This window comes from Lygodium microphyllum, chromosome 4 (assembly GCF_053477565.2).
Source record: "Lygodium microphyllum isolate KBCC chromosome 4, Lygodium_microphyllum_v1.1.10, whole genome shotgun sequence".
Lineage (NCBI taxonomy): Eukaryota > Viridiplantae > Streptophyta > Polypodiopsida > Schizaeales > Lygodiaceae > Lygodium > Lygodium microphyllum.
Window position 1 is genome coordinate 155,213,331 of NC_141138.1, and position 21,496 is coordinate 155,234,826.

Below are 21,496 nucleotides of genomic sequence, written 5' to 3' on the forward strand. Positions count from 1 at the left end.
AGCCAAGAAATGCAAGAAGTGTCAAGAAAGAAACAATTGCCACTAGTAGAGTGACGTGTATCATAATCACCAGTCCAATCAGAATCACTGTAAGCATGTAAATGCAGTGGCCCCCCCTTGGCATAAAGCAACCCAAGAGAACGAGTACCCTGCAAATAGCGAAAAACACGCTTGATAGCTTGCCAATGTGACATACGTGGCTGATGCATATACCTGCTCAAAGCTGAAACTGCAAACTGTATGTCCAGCCTAGTATTGCATAGATAGATAAGACATCCAACTGCAGGAGCATATGTATGTATATCAAACAAATCACTGTCATCATGTAATGACAGTTTCAGTCCAAGTTCCATGGGAGTACTAACTGGCTTGCAATCCTGTAAGCCAAATTTCTGAAGAAGCTGCCCAATATACCTTGACTGTGATAACCCAATACCTCGAGCATTATGTATGAAGTGGATGCCCAAGTAGTAATGCAAAACTCCCAAGTCAGACATGTCAAAAGTTTGCTGCAAATTTTGTTTGAATGCTGAAATCTGATCAGCATGTGTTCCAGTGAGCAAAAGGTCATCAACATAAAGACATAAAATCAGCATAGATCCCCCTTCTTTACATATGTAAAGGGTAGACTCAGATGAGCTGTTTAGAAACCCCTGACCAAGCAAGAAAGCATCTATCTTTTCATACCAAGCTCTAGGAGCTTGTTTTAAACCATATAGTGCCTTTTTGAGCTTGCATACCAAATGTTCTGAGCCTTCAACTGCAAAACCAATGGGCTGCTGTACATAAACTTCCTCCTGAAGTTCCCCATGTAAAAATGCAGTCTTGATATCTAGCTGATGGACTGTCCAACCATAATGTGCAGCCAAAGCAATCATAGACCTAATGGTCGTCATACGGGAAGTAGGAGCAAATGTCTCCTCATAATCAATGCCCTTTTTCTGTGCGTAGCCTTTAGCTACCAGCCGTGCCTTGTAATTATCAATGGATCCATCTGCTTTTCTTTTCAATTTGTAGACCCATTTTGTTCCAATGGCTTTCTTCCCAAATGGCAAGGACACCAAATCCCAAGTTTGATTCTTAGTAATAGAATCTAATTCAGCTTGCATGGCTGCCATCCAATGCACACTGTGTTGTGCATCCTCATAACATTCAGGCTCTTCATTATCAAAAGTACTTGCTGCCATAATAAACTCCATGGTTTGTGTTGAATCATGCAAACGAGTTTGCCTTCTAGTACGACCAGCCATGGGTGCATCCAAAGGACTATCTTGCATAGTCTGCAAATACCATCTAGGTAGCTGTCTAGCATCCTGGCTGTGTGCAAGCTCTTGCTGAATTTCTGTTTCAGCATGATGCTGAATATTCCGATCAGCCAATGGCTGAATTTCTGCACTTTCCATAGGAGCAGCTGGCTGAACATTAGGTTCATTTTGTGAACCTCCAGCTGAATCACCAAAAGTAATGGGCAGCAGCCCTTCAAAAACATCACGGGCAGCCTGATATGTGTCCAAACCAGCCAAGGATAATTCTGATTTTTCATCAAAAACAACATCCCTGCTGACAAAAACCTTCTTCCTAACGGGATCATAGAGTCTGTAGCCTTTGCTCTCATTGCTATATCCCATAAAAATGCACTTAACAGCCTTGTTGTCCAATTTTCTTCTAAGTACCTGTGGAATATGGGCATAGGCAAGACACCCAAATGTACGAAAGTGACCAACAGAAGGTTTACGGCTGTTCCAAGCCTCAAATGGTGTGATGGTCTTCAAGGCTTTGGTAGGGCATCTGTTCAAAATATGGCAAGCACACATGACTGCTTCCATCCAAAAACTATGAGGCAAGCTCTTTGCCTTCAGCATACATCTAGCCATCTCCATGAGTGACCGATTTTTCCTCTCTGCTACCCCATTCTGCTGTGGAGTATAAGCTGTAGTATACTGATATACTATGCCCTTCTACTGCAAAAAAGAATTCAGCATAGAGGACATGTATTCCCCCCCTCGGTCCGAACGGAGAGTCTTAATGTGGCATCCAAATTGGTTTTCAACAAGTGCACTGAAAGCCAAAAATGCATCATACACTTCTGACTTCTTTTTCAAACAATAGACCCAGCAAAAACGTGTGAAGTCATCAATGAATGTCACAAAATAATAACAACCACCCAATGACATGGTCTGCATAGGCCCACAAACATCTCAATGCACCAACTGCAATCTGGTTGTTGCCCTGAAAGCAACATCACGAGGAAATGAGAACTGATGCATTTTCCCCAAAATGCATCCCTCGCATAAGTGCTCAGGTGGTCTCTCCAAGAGAGGTAAGCCATCCAGCATCTGAGTACGCTGTAAAAGCATCAAGCTGCCAAAGTTTACATGCCCTAAGCGAGCATGCCATAACTCCGCCTATATCATAGCAGGAGTAAGAGTGGATGTCAAGTAGGCTGACTGATCTACTGAAAGAGCATCCAACTCATATAAACCATGACACAAAGATCCTGTCAAGACCAATGACCTGCATTCCACAACGTGCCAAAGAAGAAATAGAAAGCAAATTCTTCTTTATTCCAGGCACAAACAAAGCATCCTGCAGGCGGAGAATAGAGCCATCAATGGCTGTGAGTTGAATCTCTCCAATACCACGAACAGGGTATGATGCATTATTGGCACACTGTACCGATTTCCCAACGGGAGGTGCACTAACTAAAGCAAACAAATCTCTGCGAGATGTGATATGTCTAGAAGCACCACTGTCAAAGAACCAAATGTCAGCATCCTCTATAGAGCTAAGTGCTCTATCGGCCCAAGAGATGTCATAACTGCAAGTGTAAAAACAATAGTCCCTCTCCACAACAAAGGACGCGGACTCACTAGCAGTGGAAGTAGTAGTAGAAACAGACATTCCTGACTCCTTCTTCTTCTCTTTGGCAATGCGCTTTCTGCACTTAGTGATATAGTGGCCGGGCTTCTTACAATAATGACATTTTCCTTTCTTTGCTTGCGTCCCCCCTTGTGACTGATTCTGCGATGTGCCCGAAGTTTTAGAACTCTGTGGAGCATTTTTCACCTTGCTGTTCTTGCCTTTCTGTCTTGCCACAAAAGCTTGCTCAGAGACTATAGCATCCACACCACTATTTTTCCGTGTTTGCTCCTTCTCTAGAAGCAAGCTAACCAGCTGAATAAAAGCGAGTGGGTGCTCAGCAATCCTCATGGTGAGGTTCAATGCAGTATGAAAAGACAAGTACGAAGGAGGTAGAAAATTCAAGGTGGTGAATATCAACTGTGCATCCGAAAAATACTCATCTACATTCATGAGCTGCTCCCTCAAGTCCTGAATCTTGTTTAAGTGATCCTGCATAGAATCACCTTCATGCATCTTCAAAGTTTCCAACTCTTTCTTCAAGAAAGAGATCCGTGTCTCATTTTTTCCTGCAAACATATGCTCCAAAGTCAACCATGCATCTTGTGAAGAAGATGCCGAACGGATATGAGGTATGATGGACCGCTGAACTGCCAGAGCAATCAGCGACAAGGCCTGTGCATCACGGGTATCCCAAGCTTTTTGAGCTGCAGTTCTTGGAGGAAGTGGCTGAGGTGGAGTGGGCTAAGGTCCCCGTTGTCCACGTGCGCCATGGGGAGGAGGAGTAGCGGGAGCTACAACTCCCGGCCGAGTTTCCTCTCCACTGACATAATCCCATAAATTCTTGGCCACTAAATACATTTTTCATCATGAATGACCAAAGGGAATAGTTGTTTCCGTCCAGTCTGTCCTCCTTGGATACATACGTAAAAACATCACCTCCCTGATTTGCCATGATGACAAATTTCCAAAGACAAAATGAGCAATGTCAAAGCAGTACGAACTGGAAATCTGCAAATTTCCAGAAATTGCAGCAAATACGTGTCTGCAATTAATGTGCAAGGGCGTACTCTGTCAGAAAACTGTCTTTTAATGCACGTTTCCCAAGGTGCAAACAGTGCACTGCAACACTGTTATGTCAAAATCCCTAAAATTTTTGCCAAAATTTCTGTCAAAAACAATCTTTCTGTGACTGTATCAGCAGTTTAAATGCATCTGTCCTCCAAATACACAAAAGCCCCAAAATTTCTGACGATCCAGTCCAGAAATTTGCATGAAATTTATCCCTTCACTTATTCTGTGCCAACCGCGTGTGAACCTCCGCTTCCAGAATAGTGTTCTGGGCTGAAATTAAAAAATTTGTTGAAAATTTTACCTGTTGCAGAGCAGACTGGCGCGTGGTCAAAACGGTGGTCTGACGGGCGTCGTTTGACGAAGTGGGCAGGACGTTGACTGGCGGGCCAGCGTAGAAGGCAGCGACGTGGACAGGGCAGGCGACGGGCTGCTGACGTGGAGTTTTAAAACGGCAGCAGGCGGGCAGGTGGGCTGCGCGTTGTCTGACGGGCGTCGACTGACGAAGTGGGCAGGACGTTGACTGGCGCTGACGACGCTGACGTCTGACGAGGACTACGCTGTCAAACAGCGCGCTGGCAGAGAAGTCGTCTGGGCAGGTCTGACATGGACGACAGGCGACGGGCTGCAGACGGACACTTGAGCACAGGCCACGCACAGAGGAACAGTGCAAGGGCATGTGCAGGTACAGGTGGCGTCTGGGCAGGGCAGTGTTGCGCGCTGACTGTTGGAGCTGCGCGCAGGGTAGAACTGGGCAGGTCTGGAGCTGGCGACTCGAGGGCAAAACTGGCGGGGACTCCTGCTGACTGAGGACCGCTCTGATACCAAATGTGAGAGCAGAGGATCGAGGTACAGCAGAGATTCAGTAGACAGTGTGAGAGTGAGAGAGACAGAGTTGAAGCACGACACCCAAGAGAATAGTCTGAATGAGTGTAATCTGAAAGTACAAAGTACAACCCTTAAACCTTAGGGTTGTAGAGGGGTGTTCACACCTGACACACACTAAGTGCCCAAATGTGTGTAACATAAGCACATAAGTACATACGATAATAAGAACATAAGTCTGGGGGAAAAAACCTCTCCTACCGAGAGTAAAAAGTGCCCCAGTGTCCTACTAATCACCGACACTCCCATATGAGCGTAGGCGTAAGTAAGGCGTGAGTCAAATACCCAACAAGTAACATCTATCTTATGGTCTATTTATACTACATAGAAGATGCTACTCTACCTATAGGAAGACATGGAGCTGCCTATATCCAAATGCCATCAATGTATCCATTTGAAGGCCTTGAAGACATGAAAGTGCAAAAGTTTGAAGTCATTTCCACTGCCTCAAAGATGATACCTTTGCTTGAGGGGACATGGACATGAAGACTAATGCAACTAATGCAAGCAAAGTCAATAAAGAAGATGACCAAGAGAATCTAGAGGACCAAAAGATCAAAGAGAATAAGAAGAAGAAGCAGAAAAATCATGAAGACTCTGAAGTAGCAAGCAAACTGAAGAACAAGTACAGGATCAAAAAGAGCAAGCTGGACTACAACAATAAGAAGACCTACAATGAATTGAAGATCTATGTTAAAACAAATGCTGAAAACTGCAAGGGCCTGCCGGTCCTTGACCCAATTTTTACTAGACTTTTTTAGCCTTGTATTGCCTAGCCCTAATGCTTCTGACATAAGCTTGTAAACTCTTCATGTAACCTTGTACTACAGCCTCTGTGAGGCCCCTGTTACAACCTCTAGATGACCATCATGTTTGTGGTACCCACACTTAGCCTTTTCTGCAATAGCCTCTAATGTTTTGCCATGTTTTTGGTGTACCCACACTTTGCAGGTATTGCTTTCACTAAAGCCTCTACACACTTTGTACTTTCTAGTTGTGATTGAGGAGGGGTGTTGAGATATTTGCAATTACACCTACTTTGGCCTCTTTGTATGAGGCAGTTTTGGGCTTAGGACATGTAGGCAGACTGAATTCCATATGCACAGAGAGGGAAGATTGCTACCCATCCAACAACTATAAAGCATTGTACTTGACTACCACTTTTCAAATGGAATGAATACAATGTCATGATGCTTTGTACTTTCAGTTAAATGTCTTATCTTTGTTAGTCCTACACAAGATTGTGTTTATGAGTCCAAGCTACGAACTTGGAACCTAATTCACTTGTGTAACAGTTTGTCTCTACTTGTCTATGTCATCATGAGTTTGGTCTTCATCTTCCATCCGCCAAAGCTCCTTGTCATGCTCTAGATCCCGCGTCTTTTCACAATAGGCTACCTTCAACATGGGAACAAAATCTTATGCCTATCCCAAGAGAAAGTGCTTCTTGTGGTGTAATGTGGTGGTGGCTCTAAGGAATTTCTTTCCAAATGGCAGCATTTTTGGGAGAAACACCATCTCTGTCTTTGAAGTATGGTAGTTCAGCAAGCACTCATTCCCCCAAGACAGGGCTTCTTGGAGTAGAAGGACAATGGGGTATCTTTGAGGGATTTGAAGGTTGCCTCTTCCCAAGAGAAACCACCTTGGGAGAACCCACTTCCAAGCACATTCATAGTTGACCACCAATTTAAGCTCATATTAAACTCCACAATAAAGCAATAAGCACCCAATCCCAGTCTTGACACATCCAGGATGAATACACAAACCTTGTCATAAAGTGCATGTTTAGTTTGACTCAAGAGTCTTGGGTTAAGGTTGCTGGCTTATTTGTTGATAACGAGTCATTCATTTCATTGTAAGGGGTTGAATCAATGGAATCCAACATTGGCACCTGCAAGAACCAAGGACTGTATATTCCATGGGTTTGCTAGAAGATTGCAAAATCATCCCCCGATTCATCAGAGGAAGGCTTAAGGAAGAAGACAACAGATGCGAGTATATGAGGGGAAGGAAGGTGGGGAGGGTTGAAACAAAAGGACAGAGGGGCTGGTGCTCATGTGAGAGGAGCCTCAGGATGCGTGTGGAAAGAGAAGGAACAGGAATAGTTGGAGTCTCACCATGAGAGGCAAGAAGTGAAAATGATGATGGAAGAGAGAGATGGTCAGAAGCAGCAGCAGGGTAGGAGCAGAGACAGTCCAAGCAGAAGGAAAGAGGCACGGGACACGAGATGAGAGGACATGAATTTTGAAACCCTGCATTCTTGAACCACTGGCTTTCCAGAATCTTTGGATAGATCAGTCCTCTTGCAATTTTGTAGCCTTTGGTTTACTAAATATTCTTAGATGTCCATTGGGTAGCATAGTTGTTGATTTGATATTATTGAAGGGCCAAATCATGTGCTTCAATGCATCAATCAAACCTTTTTTGTTTGAAATTAAATAGATAACCTTAGAAACTAGCAGAACTTAAAATGGTAGTGGATGCTAGCAATTGCAGGTATATGTGAGTAAGATCTCTTGTCAAAATTATTTTCTAGGTGATTATGTGGGATATCAGCCTTGCAGAAGAGAAGATTGGGAAGCATGGGAAAGAAAGCTTGAAAGGGACAGACAAGACCAAAGATGAGGAGAAAAGTCAGAAGGCCCCTGTTGTCATTTGTAGTCTTCTAAGCTCTGTTTCGAAGTCTCATACAGCTGTTGTTTCAGACTTGCAGTGGCTTCCTTCAGATGTGCAGGTCTCAAAAAGATTTTATTGATTAAAGATGCTGCTCTACTCTTTGTTAAGTGTTCTTGTGATGCAGGCATAGTCAAAACAGTGTCAATTCAACTGGTTGGCCATAAAGAACATTTTCTTTGCAACTTGGACTTGCAGCTCGAAGGCAACAGAAAGATTGTCAGGCGGTATTCTCAAGAAACCAATATGCTAGTTTCCATTGCTGCGGATGGAAAGGTAAGGCCATGTGTGGTGCAGCGCACTCCTTAATGGAATCTTGGAAAACTTTGCCTTGATGCATGGCACATTTTGCTGCAGATGATCTTTTGGGACATCTCTCAGCGCAAGAACACTGAAATTGAAAGTAATGCACTCGATGAGAGAAAGGCAGCAGGGTCGGCTTTTCAGAAATATCAGTGGATACCTGTCTTCCAGATTGATATAAGCTTGAAAACTCCACAACGACAGCTTGGACTCGTTAAAATGATTCTTTCTGCAGACTCACGCTTTTTCTGCTGTAATGAGGTGAACTCAGTCAATCAGGTCTCGTTTCATTATAAGTCCAGTGTAAGATTACTAGGTTGGAGAAAATAAATTGGGTAGGAAAATTTTTGGTAGCTATCTGGTTTAGACATTATTGTGTACTTATCAGCTATGTATTGTTTTTCTCCATTTAGTTAGTCATAGCATTAGATGACAGCTATTTTGGGACTTGGGAAAATTGCTTGACTTTCCGATGTAACATTTTGATCTCATAGGCCAATTTGGCTTTTTTGTAGATGTTAATATAACTCTCTCTCTCTTTTTTCATGAAGATAATTGAATTAAGTAGTAAATATTTACATCAGACCATCAGGTCAGCATTGCAAATAACAAACATGAAGGAAAGTCTACAGTGACTATCTAGCCAGGGAACAGCAATATTGGGAAGAACCAGATCGGCAAACACCATAGAGGTGATCTGCCACAACACTAAACCCCGAATTTGGGCCACATGACCATGAATATCAGATACTGAATCAAAAATGAAGGCATTCCGAGTACGCCAAATATACCACAAGGTTATCCATCTAAGGAAATGGAAAAGGCAGGAATAATCTGAACTCAAAGAGGTCATGGAGGTCATCTTCCCCAAGATCTATGAACGAGCTGATATCCACTGTCAAGTCAACGAGGACCAGACATGGAAAATAAAACTCCAAATCTGTCTAGCAACATGGCAAAAGGCAAAAAGATGAAGCACTGTCTCATCACATGTAGTACAGAATATACATCGCCCAACAGAGATCTTACGAGCACGCAGCCCATTCCCAATAGGAAGAGCCCCAATAAGTAGCCTTCCCATAAACACTTTTCCTTGATACGGAAGCTTAGATTTCCAAAGCTAGATGAATCTGTCCTGCCACTTCTTTTTGCTTTCCCGAGAATGCCATACTTTATTTGCCTTATCCATGACCCATCTCTTGGCCTCTATCATCTGATGATATATCTGGTTGGTTGACCTTTTCTCGAAATTATCAGGAATCACAAATATCCAATCGCGCCAGGGAGACAAAAGATGTAATGCAAACAAAGGATAGTAGCTCATAATTCTTTCCTATATGGCCGTCCAAATAACATGATATCCTCTCGGCACCTGAAAGTGTTGACGAATACGCCGAAAGGAGTAAAGACGGCCCTGCCCAGGAATGACACCATCCTGGACTGTTTGTAGCCCTAGACAAGCCATCCGATTAAACTTATCTCTCTGTAGATCTTTATTAGGCCAATCCAACAACTTGGAGGAGGCCAGTACCTCACCTAGCAGGGAATTCTCCTCCTTGCGAAAATTCAAGGGGCGCCAATCCGCAAAACGTAACATCGCCTACCAAGATGTGATCATATGGGAAAGGAGAAAAGACTCGGATACCTTAATAGATCTTGTGGGGTTTAGCACATGCCACCAAGAAGCATGAATAACCGTGCTACCATGAGAAATACCAATCTTTTCTATAAAAAATTTTGCTATATCTGTGCAGGGATGAGTCTGTACACAAAGTCCCTATAGAAGAGCTAACCTAAAAGCAGCCATATGAAAATTAGCATCCAAGAGAGTAGCTCCTCCCATTATTTTAGGAGTAGTCACGTGCTGCCATGAAATCCACACCTAACCTAGAGGATTTCCTTTCTTCTTCCATAACATGAATCGGATAGGTTGAACCAATTCCAATAGGGACTTCTTAGTCCAAGGAAGCAATGGCAAGAAAAACGAAATCATGCTAATCATAATGCATTGAGCAACTTTAAGTCTCACATGGAGAGGCCAACCTTGAGACTTCCAGTACATAAACCGATCATGAATACGGGATGCCATCCAATCCAACAAGGCACGAGGAGCTACCCCCACTGGGAAGAGAGAAACCAACGATCTCACCTTGATTGGACAACTTATCTAACAAAGAAAGCATTGGGTGAGTAACCAAAGCAAACAACAAAGGACTGAGAGGGCAGCCTTACCAGAGAGAGCGAGATAAGGTAATTTCATCAGTGATCCCTCCATTAAGTGCAATATGGGCCACTGCTCCCTAACCAATAGTATCTACAAGAGTAACCATCTATGGCCCAAAACCCATGGTGAACATTAGCCGTCTCAAAAAAGACCAACTTACATGATCAAATGCCTTTTCAATATCAAGCTGAAGCATGACCACCTACTATTGGCATGAAGCTTTTGCAAAGTCAATCCCCAATTGAACATTCAAAATGTTATGCATTATATTCTGACCCTTAATAAAACCATATTGATGTGGATAAACCAAATGCGGAAATACTTTCTGCAATCTATTGGCAATGGTTTTTTAGAAGATTTTGTATAAAGAGCCCATAACAGAAATGGGTCTCCATTGTTTCAAAGAAGTAGGAAAGGGAACCTTGGGCAATAACCGAATGACTACAATCTTCCAGTCTAGAGGCATGATACCGGAATTCCAAATTTATTGACATAGACGAGTCAACGGATCCTCAAGTTGTTCAACATTAGTTGAAAACAGCTCATTAGGAAGCCCATCCCAACCAGTGTTTTTCCTTTTAGGCAGATGGGACAACACATCTTGCACTTCATCCTCTGAAATATCTGCCTCCATTAAGGCAACCCATTCTAGCTGAACTTGATTACTAACCAGATCATAAATGTATATACGAGCAGAGTGTACAGTGTCACAATAGCACCTTGCTCATTCTTCAAACGCACAATATTTTCTTAGGCATATTTCTGATGTAAACGAGCAAAGAATTGCTGAGATTGACAGTTGTTATCGTGCAAAGCTTTTGCTCTAGACAGCAATTCGTACTTTACATATTCCTCTTCCTATAAAGATTGAACTTGGCCTTTCAACTATTCAATGCATGTAAGTAAGTCATCACTGGTATCCCCCAACTGACACTGAGACAACGAATGGGCCAACAAAGATTGTGCATGCAGCAATTCAGCACGTAAAATGGAAGCATGCTGAATATCATATTGTTAGGATAACATACGTACATTATCCCTAAAAACAGGCCATGCTTCGGTCCCTTCTAATAGGATTCTAGAACGAAAGGAATCAATTATTTGCTAAATACATTCCAGAAACTGATTTTGGAGGAGAAAGGATTGATTGAAACAAAGAGGTAAACAAGCTAGAAGAGCCTTATAGGCATGAACAGGTCAGTGTGTCATTTCTAAGATCAAAGGATAGTGATCAGACAAGACATGTTGTCGCTCTATCTACATATCAATGACTGCAGGGAGAAAAGAATCACTTTGACAAATATAGATCTCAGCTGCAAGAGCATCCCAAGCTTGTCACTCAAGACCATCCATAACCAAGTATTGTGAAGTTGTCTGATCCGGAGATGTACATGCATTAAAATCTCCCATTACAAAGCCTTGACGAGCCATGTCAAGGCAATGCAAGTCATCCCAAAGCTAACGACGTTCACGAGCAGTAGAAGGAGCACACACACCCACCAGCCATAAAACCTCTCCCTCATATTGGATTTCCAAAATCATGAATTTGCCTTGATGGTCTTGAGAAATCAAAGATGGTTGCAATGAAGATCTGACGGCCAACATTACTCTAGATTTATATGGAACAGAACCACTAAAGAAGACAGAATAATCCTTATATACATAAGATGATCTTGCCAAAGCATGTTGTTTATGCTCCATAGCACAAAGAACATCCCAATTGCCGGCTAAAACAACTTTCCACAACCGATATTGCTTATTGGCCGAAGAGATACCTTTAACGTTCCATAGCGCAATTCTCATGATGGATTACAGAAAAGAAAACTATTGAAACCCCACTTTTCCTTTCCCTTTAACATCAACTGCTTTGGCTACCTGAACTCTTTCCATTTCGCTTTGAATCACATCAACCAGATCTGCCCTTTGCAAACTAGCAATCGAAGAACGAGAAGGAAACTGTTGTTGCTGTGCACGGAAAACATCCCGAGGAGGCACCATTCTCCCTCACAAATCAAAGTGCAAAGCAGTATTAGAAACCCTTTTTTCATTCGCACCAACTACAAATTGAGGTTTCATATAGAACCCTCTACCTCGGCGTTGAAACATCTAAGTGATAGTTTGGAGAGCTGGGTGAACAGGAGTAGACTGAGGCTCCTATCTAGCATTACAACAAACCACCGTAACCCAGGAATTATCCTGAGGAGACAAGTTCTAACCCACCGAAGGCAATGCATACTGAATACCACCTTGAGAAGCAACCTTCTTTCCATCTACTTGTCCCTGCTGGGCAATCTGCTCAGGAAGAGCTTCAGGCTATTGAACCATCTGCTGGGGAAGATGGTCATGCATATCTAAATCACAATCCATAGACAGTTGCATTATCTCCTAGTTTCTGTCACATTCTAGAATGAAATGTCCCAATTGTCCACACCTGAAACAGTGTCCAGCAAATGTGCCCCATTTCAGCTCATAAACCAAAGTTTGCAATCTTGGAACCTCAAAATGAACTTTGGTCGGCGGGCGAGGTTTCCCAAAATTCAATGCATACATGCCCTATTCTGTTACGGGAAGCCAACCAAGGCTCCACCAACACCTCGCCCAGAGATCTCAAAACAAAGGGAAGAAGTCGCCAAAGATGGGCAAGAAAATCAACCACCTCGACCCAAATTGGGCATGCCTGTCTAAGTACCTCCTGAAATTCCGCCATAGGCCTCCAAGGAACCATATGGACTAACTGACCATCCATGAACCACAGGATTCGTTGCATAATATGAGCATGTACTTCCGGGGAGTAGAAGAGGATCTCAAAAAAATCCCTCGGGCCATCATAAATCTCTTCCACAAGGGAAGCCTATCCTTGCCCTAAGGCATCATCCTGACACATCTCCACATTGGCAAGCATGGATAGCAACCATGCACAAATTCTGGTGATCAATGGGGTTCTTCCCGTAAAGTAAAAGATGGCTGCCCTCTCATGGAAGGCAGCAATCTGCTGTAGAACCAGATCAGCACCCATAACAGCAACCACATGTTCCCCTTGTGGTAAAGAACTCACTTTACCCTCATTAGCTTGAGCATATTCCGACATCAGATGATTGGCAGAGGCCAGCATAAATTGAAAAGACTCATTAGTCTGAGAACACGAAGCATGAACATTTTTCTTAGGCAAATTCAGGGCACACAAGTCCGGTTCTTTGACCGACATCTTGCGATGTTTACCCATCTCATCCCCTTCCATTAACTGCCCAGAATCTTCAGCTGACAAATCACCATCTGATTCCGCCACATCTTTATCATCCCCATTTCCAATATGCTGGTCTAGAAAGGCCATATCAATACCATTAGATTACTGCAAATTCACCATTCCGGAGGTTTATGCTGATTACACAAATATTCCAACTCTAGCTATCTGTCACAGAGCATAACTGAATCTATCTCCTTCTGTAGACCATTGTACCTCAGGACCTCAGGACCACAACACCAATCTGTACTCTGTTGTTCAGTTTAAACAGACCTTTTACAATCTCAGACACTCACAGTCTGTCTTACCTGGGATTAGAGCGCGTCTTCACACCTCGCTGTCAGACGCTGCGCAGGGCACCTCAGGTAAGTCAGGTTAGGGTGACAAGGATTGACAATGGTGCTGGGACAGAGCGTGTGCTGGGCAGAAGGCAGACTTAGCTTTTTTTTTTTTTGCAAATAAAGTGTGGCTAATTATATTACTTCAGAAAAAAGCTGAATACATAGAAGTGCTCATGCTCAACAGACCAAGGTGGAGCTAGTGAAAGTCACATACACATCATATATACAAGCCTCTCTAGGCGGTCTAGGGGGGATAGGGGCAAGAAGCCATGGAGGGGGGGTGTATCGCCATCTGGGCTGCCTGCTTCCATCACGAAGAACAGGTCCTAGCCGCCTCAAGTGCACATGAAATGACCTCGGAGCTCCTGACAAGCCCTGGACTGTTGTGGTCAGAGCGAGGGGAACAGACTGCGCGGGGCAGGAACAAGGCGCCGCAGGAAAGAAAATTGCACGTCAGTTCACTCTGTAGGTTGAGCAGAAGTTCTCAGGAGGGCAGAGGCAGGACACGATGTCACGGGCAGGGCATATGGGACCTAGCGCTGAACTGAGGAAGGAACTCGAACAGTGCCATACTCTGTCTCTCTCTCTCTTTCTCTCTCACACACACATCATGAAGCTTAAATTAAATGAGAGTATTTACATCAAGCCTTTTGGCCAGCTGAAGAAAATTCCAGCAATCACAAGTGAAGCCAAAAAGCCACCAAAACACAGCACACAAATATCATGTGGGGGGCACAGCAGGAATGGAGCAAAAAATATGCAGCCATGAAGTAGCCACTTCAGGGAGGACTAGGTCCACAAAAACCATGGAAGAAATCTACCATAATTGTAATCCTCAAGTATAGGCCATGTGACCATGGATTCCTGAGGCCCAATCAAAAATAAAGGCATTACGTGTGCACCAAATGTGTGGGAGAGTAGTCCATCTAAGAATTTGGAAGAGGCAGGGGTGATTTGAGTACGGGTGCACCAAATGTGTGGGAGAGGTTCATCTGAGAAACTGGAAGGGGCAGGGATGATTTGGTTACAAGATGGTCAAAGAAGGCATCTTGCCCATAACCTTAGAACAGATGGCCATCCCCTAGGAGGTCCACATAGAGGAAACAAAGCTCCACATTTATCTGGCAACAAGGCAAGAGATAAAGAGATGAATCGGAGTCTCGTCTCGTGTAGTGCAAAAGGTACAAGAGCCACGAGAGACCTTGTGAGCATCCAGCACATCCCCAATGTGAAGACCCCCAATAAGTAGCCTCCATATCAAGACTTTCCCTTGATAAGGAATGTGACTCAAATTCCCCCTTTTAAGGAATCTTGGACTTCCACAATTGAAGAAATCTATCTCGCCACTTCCCTCTACTATCTCGAACATGACATACTTTGTTGTTTTTCTCAATGACCCATTGATTAGCCAACCTTTTCAAGAAGTCATCTGGTTTCATAAACACCCAATACTGCCAAGGGAAAGAGTCTAAAAACCAAGTATTGGAGTATGCAGGTGAAGCTATTATTGCGAAGTCAACCAAATTTAGCTGTAGCCTCTAGTCACTCAAAAGTACTGGTGAATGGGATGGAAAGAATAAAGACAAGGCTGCCTAAGAATGACTGCTTCATATATTCTCTACAATTCCAAACTAGCCATTGGATTAAATTTATCTCATTACAAGTCTTTGTTAGGCCAATCTAGTAGAGCCAAGAAGTGGCCAGCACTTCTGCCTGTAATTCACTCCATTTGGAGATTCGGAGGATGCCAAACTATAAAGCGGAGAGTCTCGTACCAAGAGCCAATCAAATGAGTAAGAAGAAAGGACTACGAAACGCCTTGACCCCTCTTCCCACTAAGATGCAGTATTACATAGATCTTTTCCTGAGCCTCATTGATGGATGCATTCATCATCAGACCCTTGTACATGGATTCTTAAATGCCATAGGCATGCCAGTTGCCATAGGCCAACTTGAAGTATCATCACACTAGCTGGAGATACTTACAGGTCAGGCCTCTGGAGTTCCAGGGAGGAGAGGATATGCAAATCGTGCCGTGAGGAGGTAGGGATGGAGGAGCATTTCTTGTGTCAATGTAGTGCATATGCCCAAACACGAGAGAGAGATCATACATTGTTCCAGGGGCAGCAGACCATATAAAGAGCATCCCTATTAGTGGCAGGTGCATGGGATAGAGTACAACAGACAGCCATGATAGAGTCTTATCAGGGGGCAGCACTGGTTCAGGGACATACAGATGTAGAGACCATGAGGCAGAGAGGGGTATCCCTACAAAGGGCATAGGAGACCAAAGTCACACAACAAACTAGTGCCTTTAGCCAGAGGCAGCCCCGCTCACAACAGAGAGAGGTCACATGGATTTAACAGCAGCATGTGCTTGGCCCACAGTAACAGATCTTGTGCCCAGGAGATACTAAGGAGCTTGTTCCCAAACGCCCTGTCCCAAAACCCCCCCCCCCCCCCCCCCCCCCCCCTCTTTTCCAAAATAAAAAATAAAAAAAATCTCACTCAATGTAGCTATCTCATGGCATTGTTGTGCCTCACATACATATAGTCTCACGTCCCCAGAGGAACATACTTGTATACACTGATGGCTCGCCTAGATGATGAGGCACATACTCATTGCACATTAGATGGAATTCTCATTGTTCACTTTCGTGATACCATGAGGATATTCATCTCTCTCTCTCTCTCTCTCTCTCTCTCTCTCTCTCTCTCTCTCTCTCTCTTTCATGAAGATAATTGAATTAGATAGTGAATATTTACATCAGACCAGCAGATCAACATTCTCTCTGTATCTCTTACTTTCTATTACAACAGACCATCAGGTCAGCATACTCTGTCTCTCTCACTCTCTGTGTAACTAATATATACATGAGGCCTGTAGGCTCTCAGAACAACCAGAACAACCTATTACATGAACGGTACTAATAGATCACACAGAAGTAACAGCTGGAGTAGAGCGAACTAAGAGAACACATGCATTGCTAATCGATGGATTAGTTAAGACAGATTGTAATAAAACTTGACTAGAGTACTTGGAAATATTAGATTATGAGTAAGCAGGTCTCAATCAAGCAAATCTAATGACCATATATGAAATTGGGACTGTTTTTGAGCTACATTCACCAAAACAATACATATTTCCCATAATCTAGGAATGAACCGATAGGCAGGGCTGAGTCACCGAGGACCACACACACGAAATGAAATTCCAAATCTGTCGTGCAACAGGGCAAGAGACAAAGAGGTGAAGCAATGTCTCATCACACGTAGTGCAGAAAACACAACGCCCAGCAGAGATCTTTTGGGCTCGGAGCACTTCACCCGTTGGAAGAATCTCTCTCTCTCTCTCTCTTTTTTTCGTAAATCTCTCTCTCTCTCTCTCTCTCTCTTTTTCGTAACAGGTAATTGTATTAATTACGAAAAAAGGTACAAGGTTACACGATTACAAGATACACTATTGCTCTTAAGCCACCGTGTGTGAACTTGTCAGTACAAAACACGGACTGAGATACACAAGTCATGGCAAAGACACAGAGGAAATTGCCCTATGCCAGGGAAGCAAGTCTTCCCGAGGGAGCAAGTCAGAGTGCCGAATGAGATCTATTTGCCAAATCAAGAGGCCTTTAAGCCTGGCAATGTGTCCCGGAACATTAGAGGCTGAATCTCTCTCTCTCTCTCTGTGATGTGTGTGCGCATGTGCATGCATGTGCATAATCTTTATGTTATCTTCATGGTCGTCTAGTATTACTGCTGCATTTCAAAACACTTGGGTTTCACAACATGAAGATGTGACATCAACACATTTTGATACTTCATAGATTTATTTTGATGCTTATAGCTTGTTGTTTGGGTGATTGACATTACAATTTCATGGCACATCTGTATCAAAATCTTAAGTGACATGTTAGCAGGCCTGAAAGACCTAAAAGGATGAGTAAAGACCAAAAAGAGTTCTCAACAGCCTTGAGAAGGTGGAAGTGAAGCTCAGCAAGGCTTTCTCTGCTTTGATAATAAGTCTTATATCTGAAGTAACTGATTTTGTTCAGTCCTTTAAGACATTGTATGACATGGGAAAGGTCCTACAGTCTTCGTATCACAAGTCATTAGAGATATATGTCAATTGTATTTGCCATGTAGAAACCACCAATCCGTGCAAGCCAGTAGTAGTAAGGGTATGTAGGGGGTGAATTTGAGATGCTGAAGAAGTCGAATTTGGATAAACAGCTTCAGAATATCCCATATCTTTTACGAACTCTGAGATATTTTGCTTTGCATGTCCCAACCTTCTTTAAAATCACTGTAATATTTAAACATAAGGCTAGACAAATTTTTATATTCTTTAAAATGTTTCTTGCTTTGTTCAGACAGAGAATTTCATTGGCTGATGTGTGTACAAATTGCAGAATGGAGACATACTTGAGGGAGATATCAATGTGCCGGATGGTTATGATGTAATCAAAAGCATATCAGAATGTCATAATGGCCCAGTGCGCAGCCTTCAGCGTTCACCATTTTTTGACGATATCATCCTTTCAGTAGATATTTGGACTTTTGCTCTGTGGAGGGCTGGCTTGAAGGTGAAAAGCACTCATGACTTCATGCAACTTTCTGATAGTGCTTCTCGTCATGGTCAGACAAAAGTATAATCTTTGATGTTCTTGCATCATTGTTTTCTACCATCTTTGATGTCCTTACATCATTGTTTTATAATCTGAGATGCCAGAGTCAACTTTTTGTGAAAAAATATGAAGTCTAGAGACTTGTGGTTGCTGGGAGGAGTCTCTTACCTTCAAAAGGGCACAAACTGTATAACAAGCATGATAATTCGATTGTATTGCAGAAACCAATATTTGTATCAAGATCGGTGGAAGGATACCTCACAGCTGGATGCTGGAGTCTTTCTAGACCTGGAGTCCTGTATATTGGTTCAATAGATGGTAGTATAGAAGTCTGGGACTTGTTGGACCACAGTCATCAACCTTCTTTGGTGGCCTCAATTGGATCATGTCAAGTAACGTCAATGGAATTTTGCTCCTCTTGTAAGTATGGCATGGTGCTTCAGATGTTGCTTATACAAGCCTGCCATCAAGTCTATACAAGAAACCTTCCTTTGGAACACTGATTCTAGCTCTTGATAATCTGGATTTTTGTGAACAACAGCCCCACAACTTTTAGCAGTGGGAGATATTCAAGGAATTTTGCACATTATGGAGATTCCAAGACGGCTTAGAAGGATTCAGCATAAAGAGGCAAGGGCACTTTTCAGTATAGTTCTTCAAATATCTTGTTTAAATTACTTAATGGTCTTATCTATGTTTTGTCATAGCTCTATGTTTTGTCTTCGTACGAATCATTATATGTGATATGGGTACAATGAAATGCATTGAATAAGACAGTAATTACTGTGGTGTCATGCCAAACTGTTCACTAAGGTTGCCATAGTGTCAACTCAATGTTTGGCATAAATGTGATTGCCACGAGTTGTCACCTACCTCTCTTTTTTTCGGGAAGAAGCTTAAATTAAATGAGAATATTTACATCAGGCCTTCTGGCCAGCCAAAGAAAATCCCAGCAATCACAAGTGAAGCCAAAAGGCCACCAAAACACAGTAGACAAATATCATGTGGCTTTTGTACTCTTTTAATTATCTGATCTTCTGTAAAGCGAGTTTATGTACAATGGCCTAGAGCCATCCTGCATCTTGTAATCATGTAATCTTGTACTTTTTTTCATAATTAATATAATTACCTATTACAAAAAAAACACACACACACACACACACAGAGCAGTGACAAACTTTTTCAACATATCAGACCCTAAAGATACTATTAACTGAGCAGGGATAAAGCCACCATACCAGGAATCCTCCATCCCATGCCACAAAGTCACACAAGGCAAGTGTTCAATTCAATTGTATAATCTCAACGAAGACCCTGTCTACCAGGGCCAAGACTGAGAAAAGGCCGTACCAGTCATGATCAGAGTCATCATTGTGAGACACCGGAGACTCAACACCAGGCACATCACTTGGGCAGTTTGGGACTGCATCATAGCTGTTGTAGTGCATATATCTTGAGATCAGCTACAGCCTCCAGACATTCTACACATAGGTTCAGATGTACATTGCAGATTTCTATGGTCTCCACTATAGTTTCTTAAATTCTAGTGTTAGATTAGGGCTTCTCTTTCATTCTAAAAATGAGAAAACATTAGACATTCATGTACTCAGGCATTGTCTCATTATACACTAATTTCAGCATTGTCTCATAGGGCACTTATTTGATTTTATTGTTATCTCCACTTTACTAATGAGATGGCATTAGTCATGGATGTATTTTGGGTTGTCTCATAGGCCACATTGGCCTTAGATAGATGTTAATCTCTCTCTCTCTCCTCTCCCCCCCCCCAAAAAAAAAAACAAAACAACACAAAAGAAGGGGCAGAAATGCTTCTAAAATAACTATCAAGAGGATTTTCATATCCTGCAGTGTAACTTAACAAAGACAATATTTTCTTCCAGAAAGCTATAATGCTGAAGTTTTTTGAGAGGCAAGAAGCTTGGGTAAAAAATTTTGAAGGGCGAACAACCGAGAGAACCAAGCAATCTGAGAAAAGGCAGAAAGAGGAGTCAGCCAAAAAGGTCTTACTGCTTTGTGCTCTCTTTCTGATAAAGCCAAAAAGTTATTATTGCCTTGTTCTTTCTTTCTAATCAAATAATTTTTCTAAAGTGAATTGAGACTAACATGGCCCAAATTTGATTTTTATTTCTCTTCTTGATTTTTTGAGACTGATGCCATGCAGTGGCTCTGCAGGAAAGAGAGAGACAACTGTCTGAGTGTTGCTGGAATGATGAGATGGAGGCTCGATATCAGCAATATGAAATGGAGTGTTGTCTCAAATTTGGTGTTCCCCTCCCTGCAGAAGTGTTACCAAAAACATCCATTGTCAAGAAATCCATTATGTGCTCATGATGGATTGCTAAGCATAGCCAATCAAGGCCATCAAAGATGTAATTATCATATTAATCATGCTTATAATTTATCAGATTTAGATAGTGGCTTTTGCACTCATTGTTTTAGTCCACATTTCTTAGTTTCCCTTCATGAAATGTCACAATTGTTGCCTTTCATTTTCACTGATGTCCTTTGTCAATGGAATCCTTGAATGCCTCCAGTAGTCAATCTGCCTTGGACCATTGTGTTGTCTTTCTATCATATCTTAATTTTCTTTATGGGTGGGGAAAATCCTAAGTGTTAATGAGGCTTCTCTTTGCCTAAACTAGGAGTGCCCTATTTTGGCTCAGCGGTTTTGGGGATTAATAAAAGGGATGAGGTATGAAACCATGGCAAAGAAAGTATGGTGTCAACCTTTACGCACAACATGCAAGAGTTTGGATGGAACTCCTATTGCTTCAGGAGCTTCAATACTCTTGGACTCAGCTGCCTCTCACATGGTGGACTCACAATTTGATCTCACAACCATCTACTCTCCTCTCACTATCCCAAGCAAGCAAAAAAGCAAATAACCAAGAGTTCATAGTAGACTCACCCTCTCGTCTTTGCGCATTGTAGTTTGAATGCTTCCAAAAGGCTTGATGGTGGCCCCATGATTAAAGTATGGAAGTGTAAGAAAAAAAGAACACAAGGCATGAGAGAAGCTTCACTTGCACTTGCTCTCACTCTTCCTCATTGTCAATGAATGTGATGCATAAGAAGATAGGTTGGATACAAAAGAAGGTAGTTCTCAAATTTGCACATGCAAGAATGGGTTCCTCTACTCACTTTTTGGCTTTTATACATGGATTTAAAATTCAAATTCTCTTTATAAGTTGAGCATCGTTTTCACTTTTAGGCTTTTGATTAATCCCTTTTAACACACACACCCTCCCCCCTT

General features: G+C 42.5%; 1 protein-coding gene across 6 annotated transcripts in view; it reads left to right on the forward strand.

The window, feature by feature from the left end:
• Positions 1-21,166, forward strand: part of LOC148037805 (uncharacterized) — a 231,536-nt gene extending 210,370 nt beyond the window's left edge. For 5 of the 6 annotated variants that reach the window (XM_087676758.1, XM_087676761.1, XM_087676762.1 and 2 more), the window contains 8 exons: positions 7,352-7,549; positions 7,687-7,764; positions 7,846-8,052; positions 18,007-18,180; positions 18,444-18,642; positions 18,764-18,852; positions 20,124-20,243; positions 20,416-20,732. In XM_087676758.1, the coding sequence (XP_087532884.1) occupies positions 7,352-7,549; positions 7,687-7,764; positions 7,846-8,052; positions 18,007-18,180; positions 18,444-18,642; positions 18,764-18,852; positions 20,124-20,243; positions 20,416-20,574 (1,224 nt within the window). In that variant the 3' untranslated portion in view covers positions 20,575-20,732. Of the gene's footprint in view, positions 1-7,351; positions 7,550-7,686; positions 7,765-7,845; positions 8,053-18,006; positions 18,181-18,443; positions 18,643-18,763; positions 18,853-20,123; positions 20,244-20,415; positions 20,733-20,885 lie in introns of those variants that run through there. The other variant, XM_087676760.1, reaches the window with a different exon arrangement.
• The last annotated feature ends 330 nt before the right edge of the window (positions 21,167-21,496 follow it).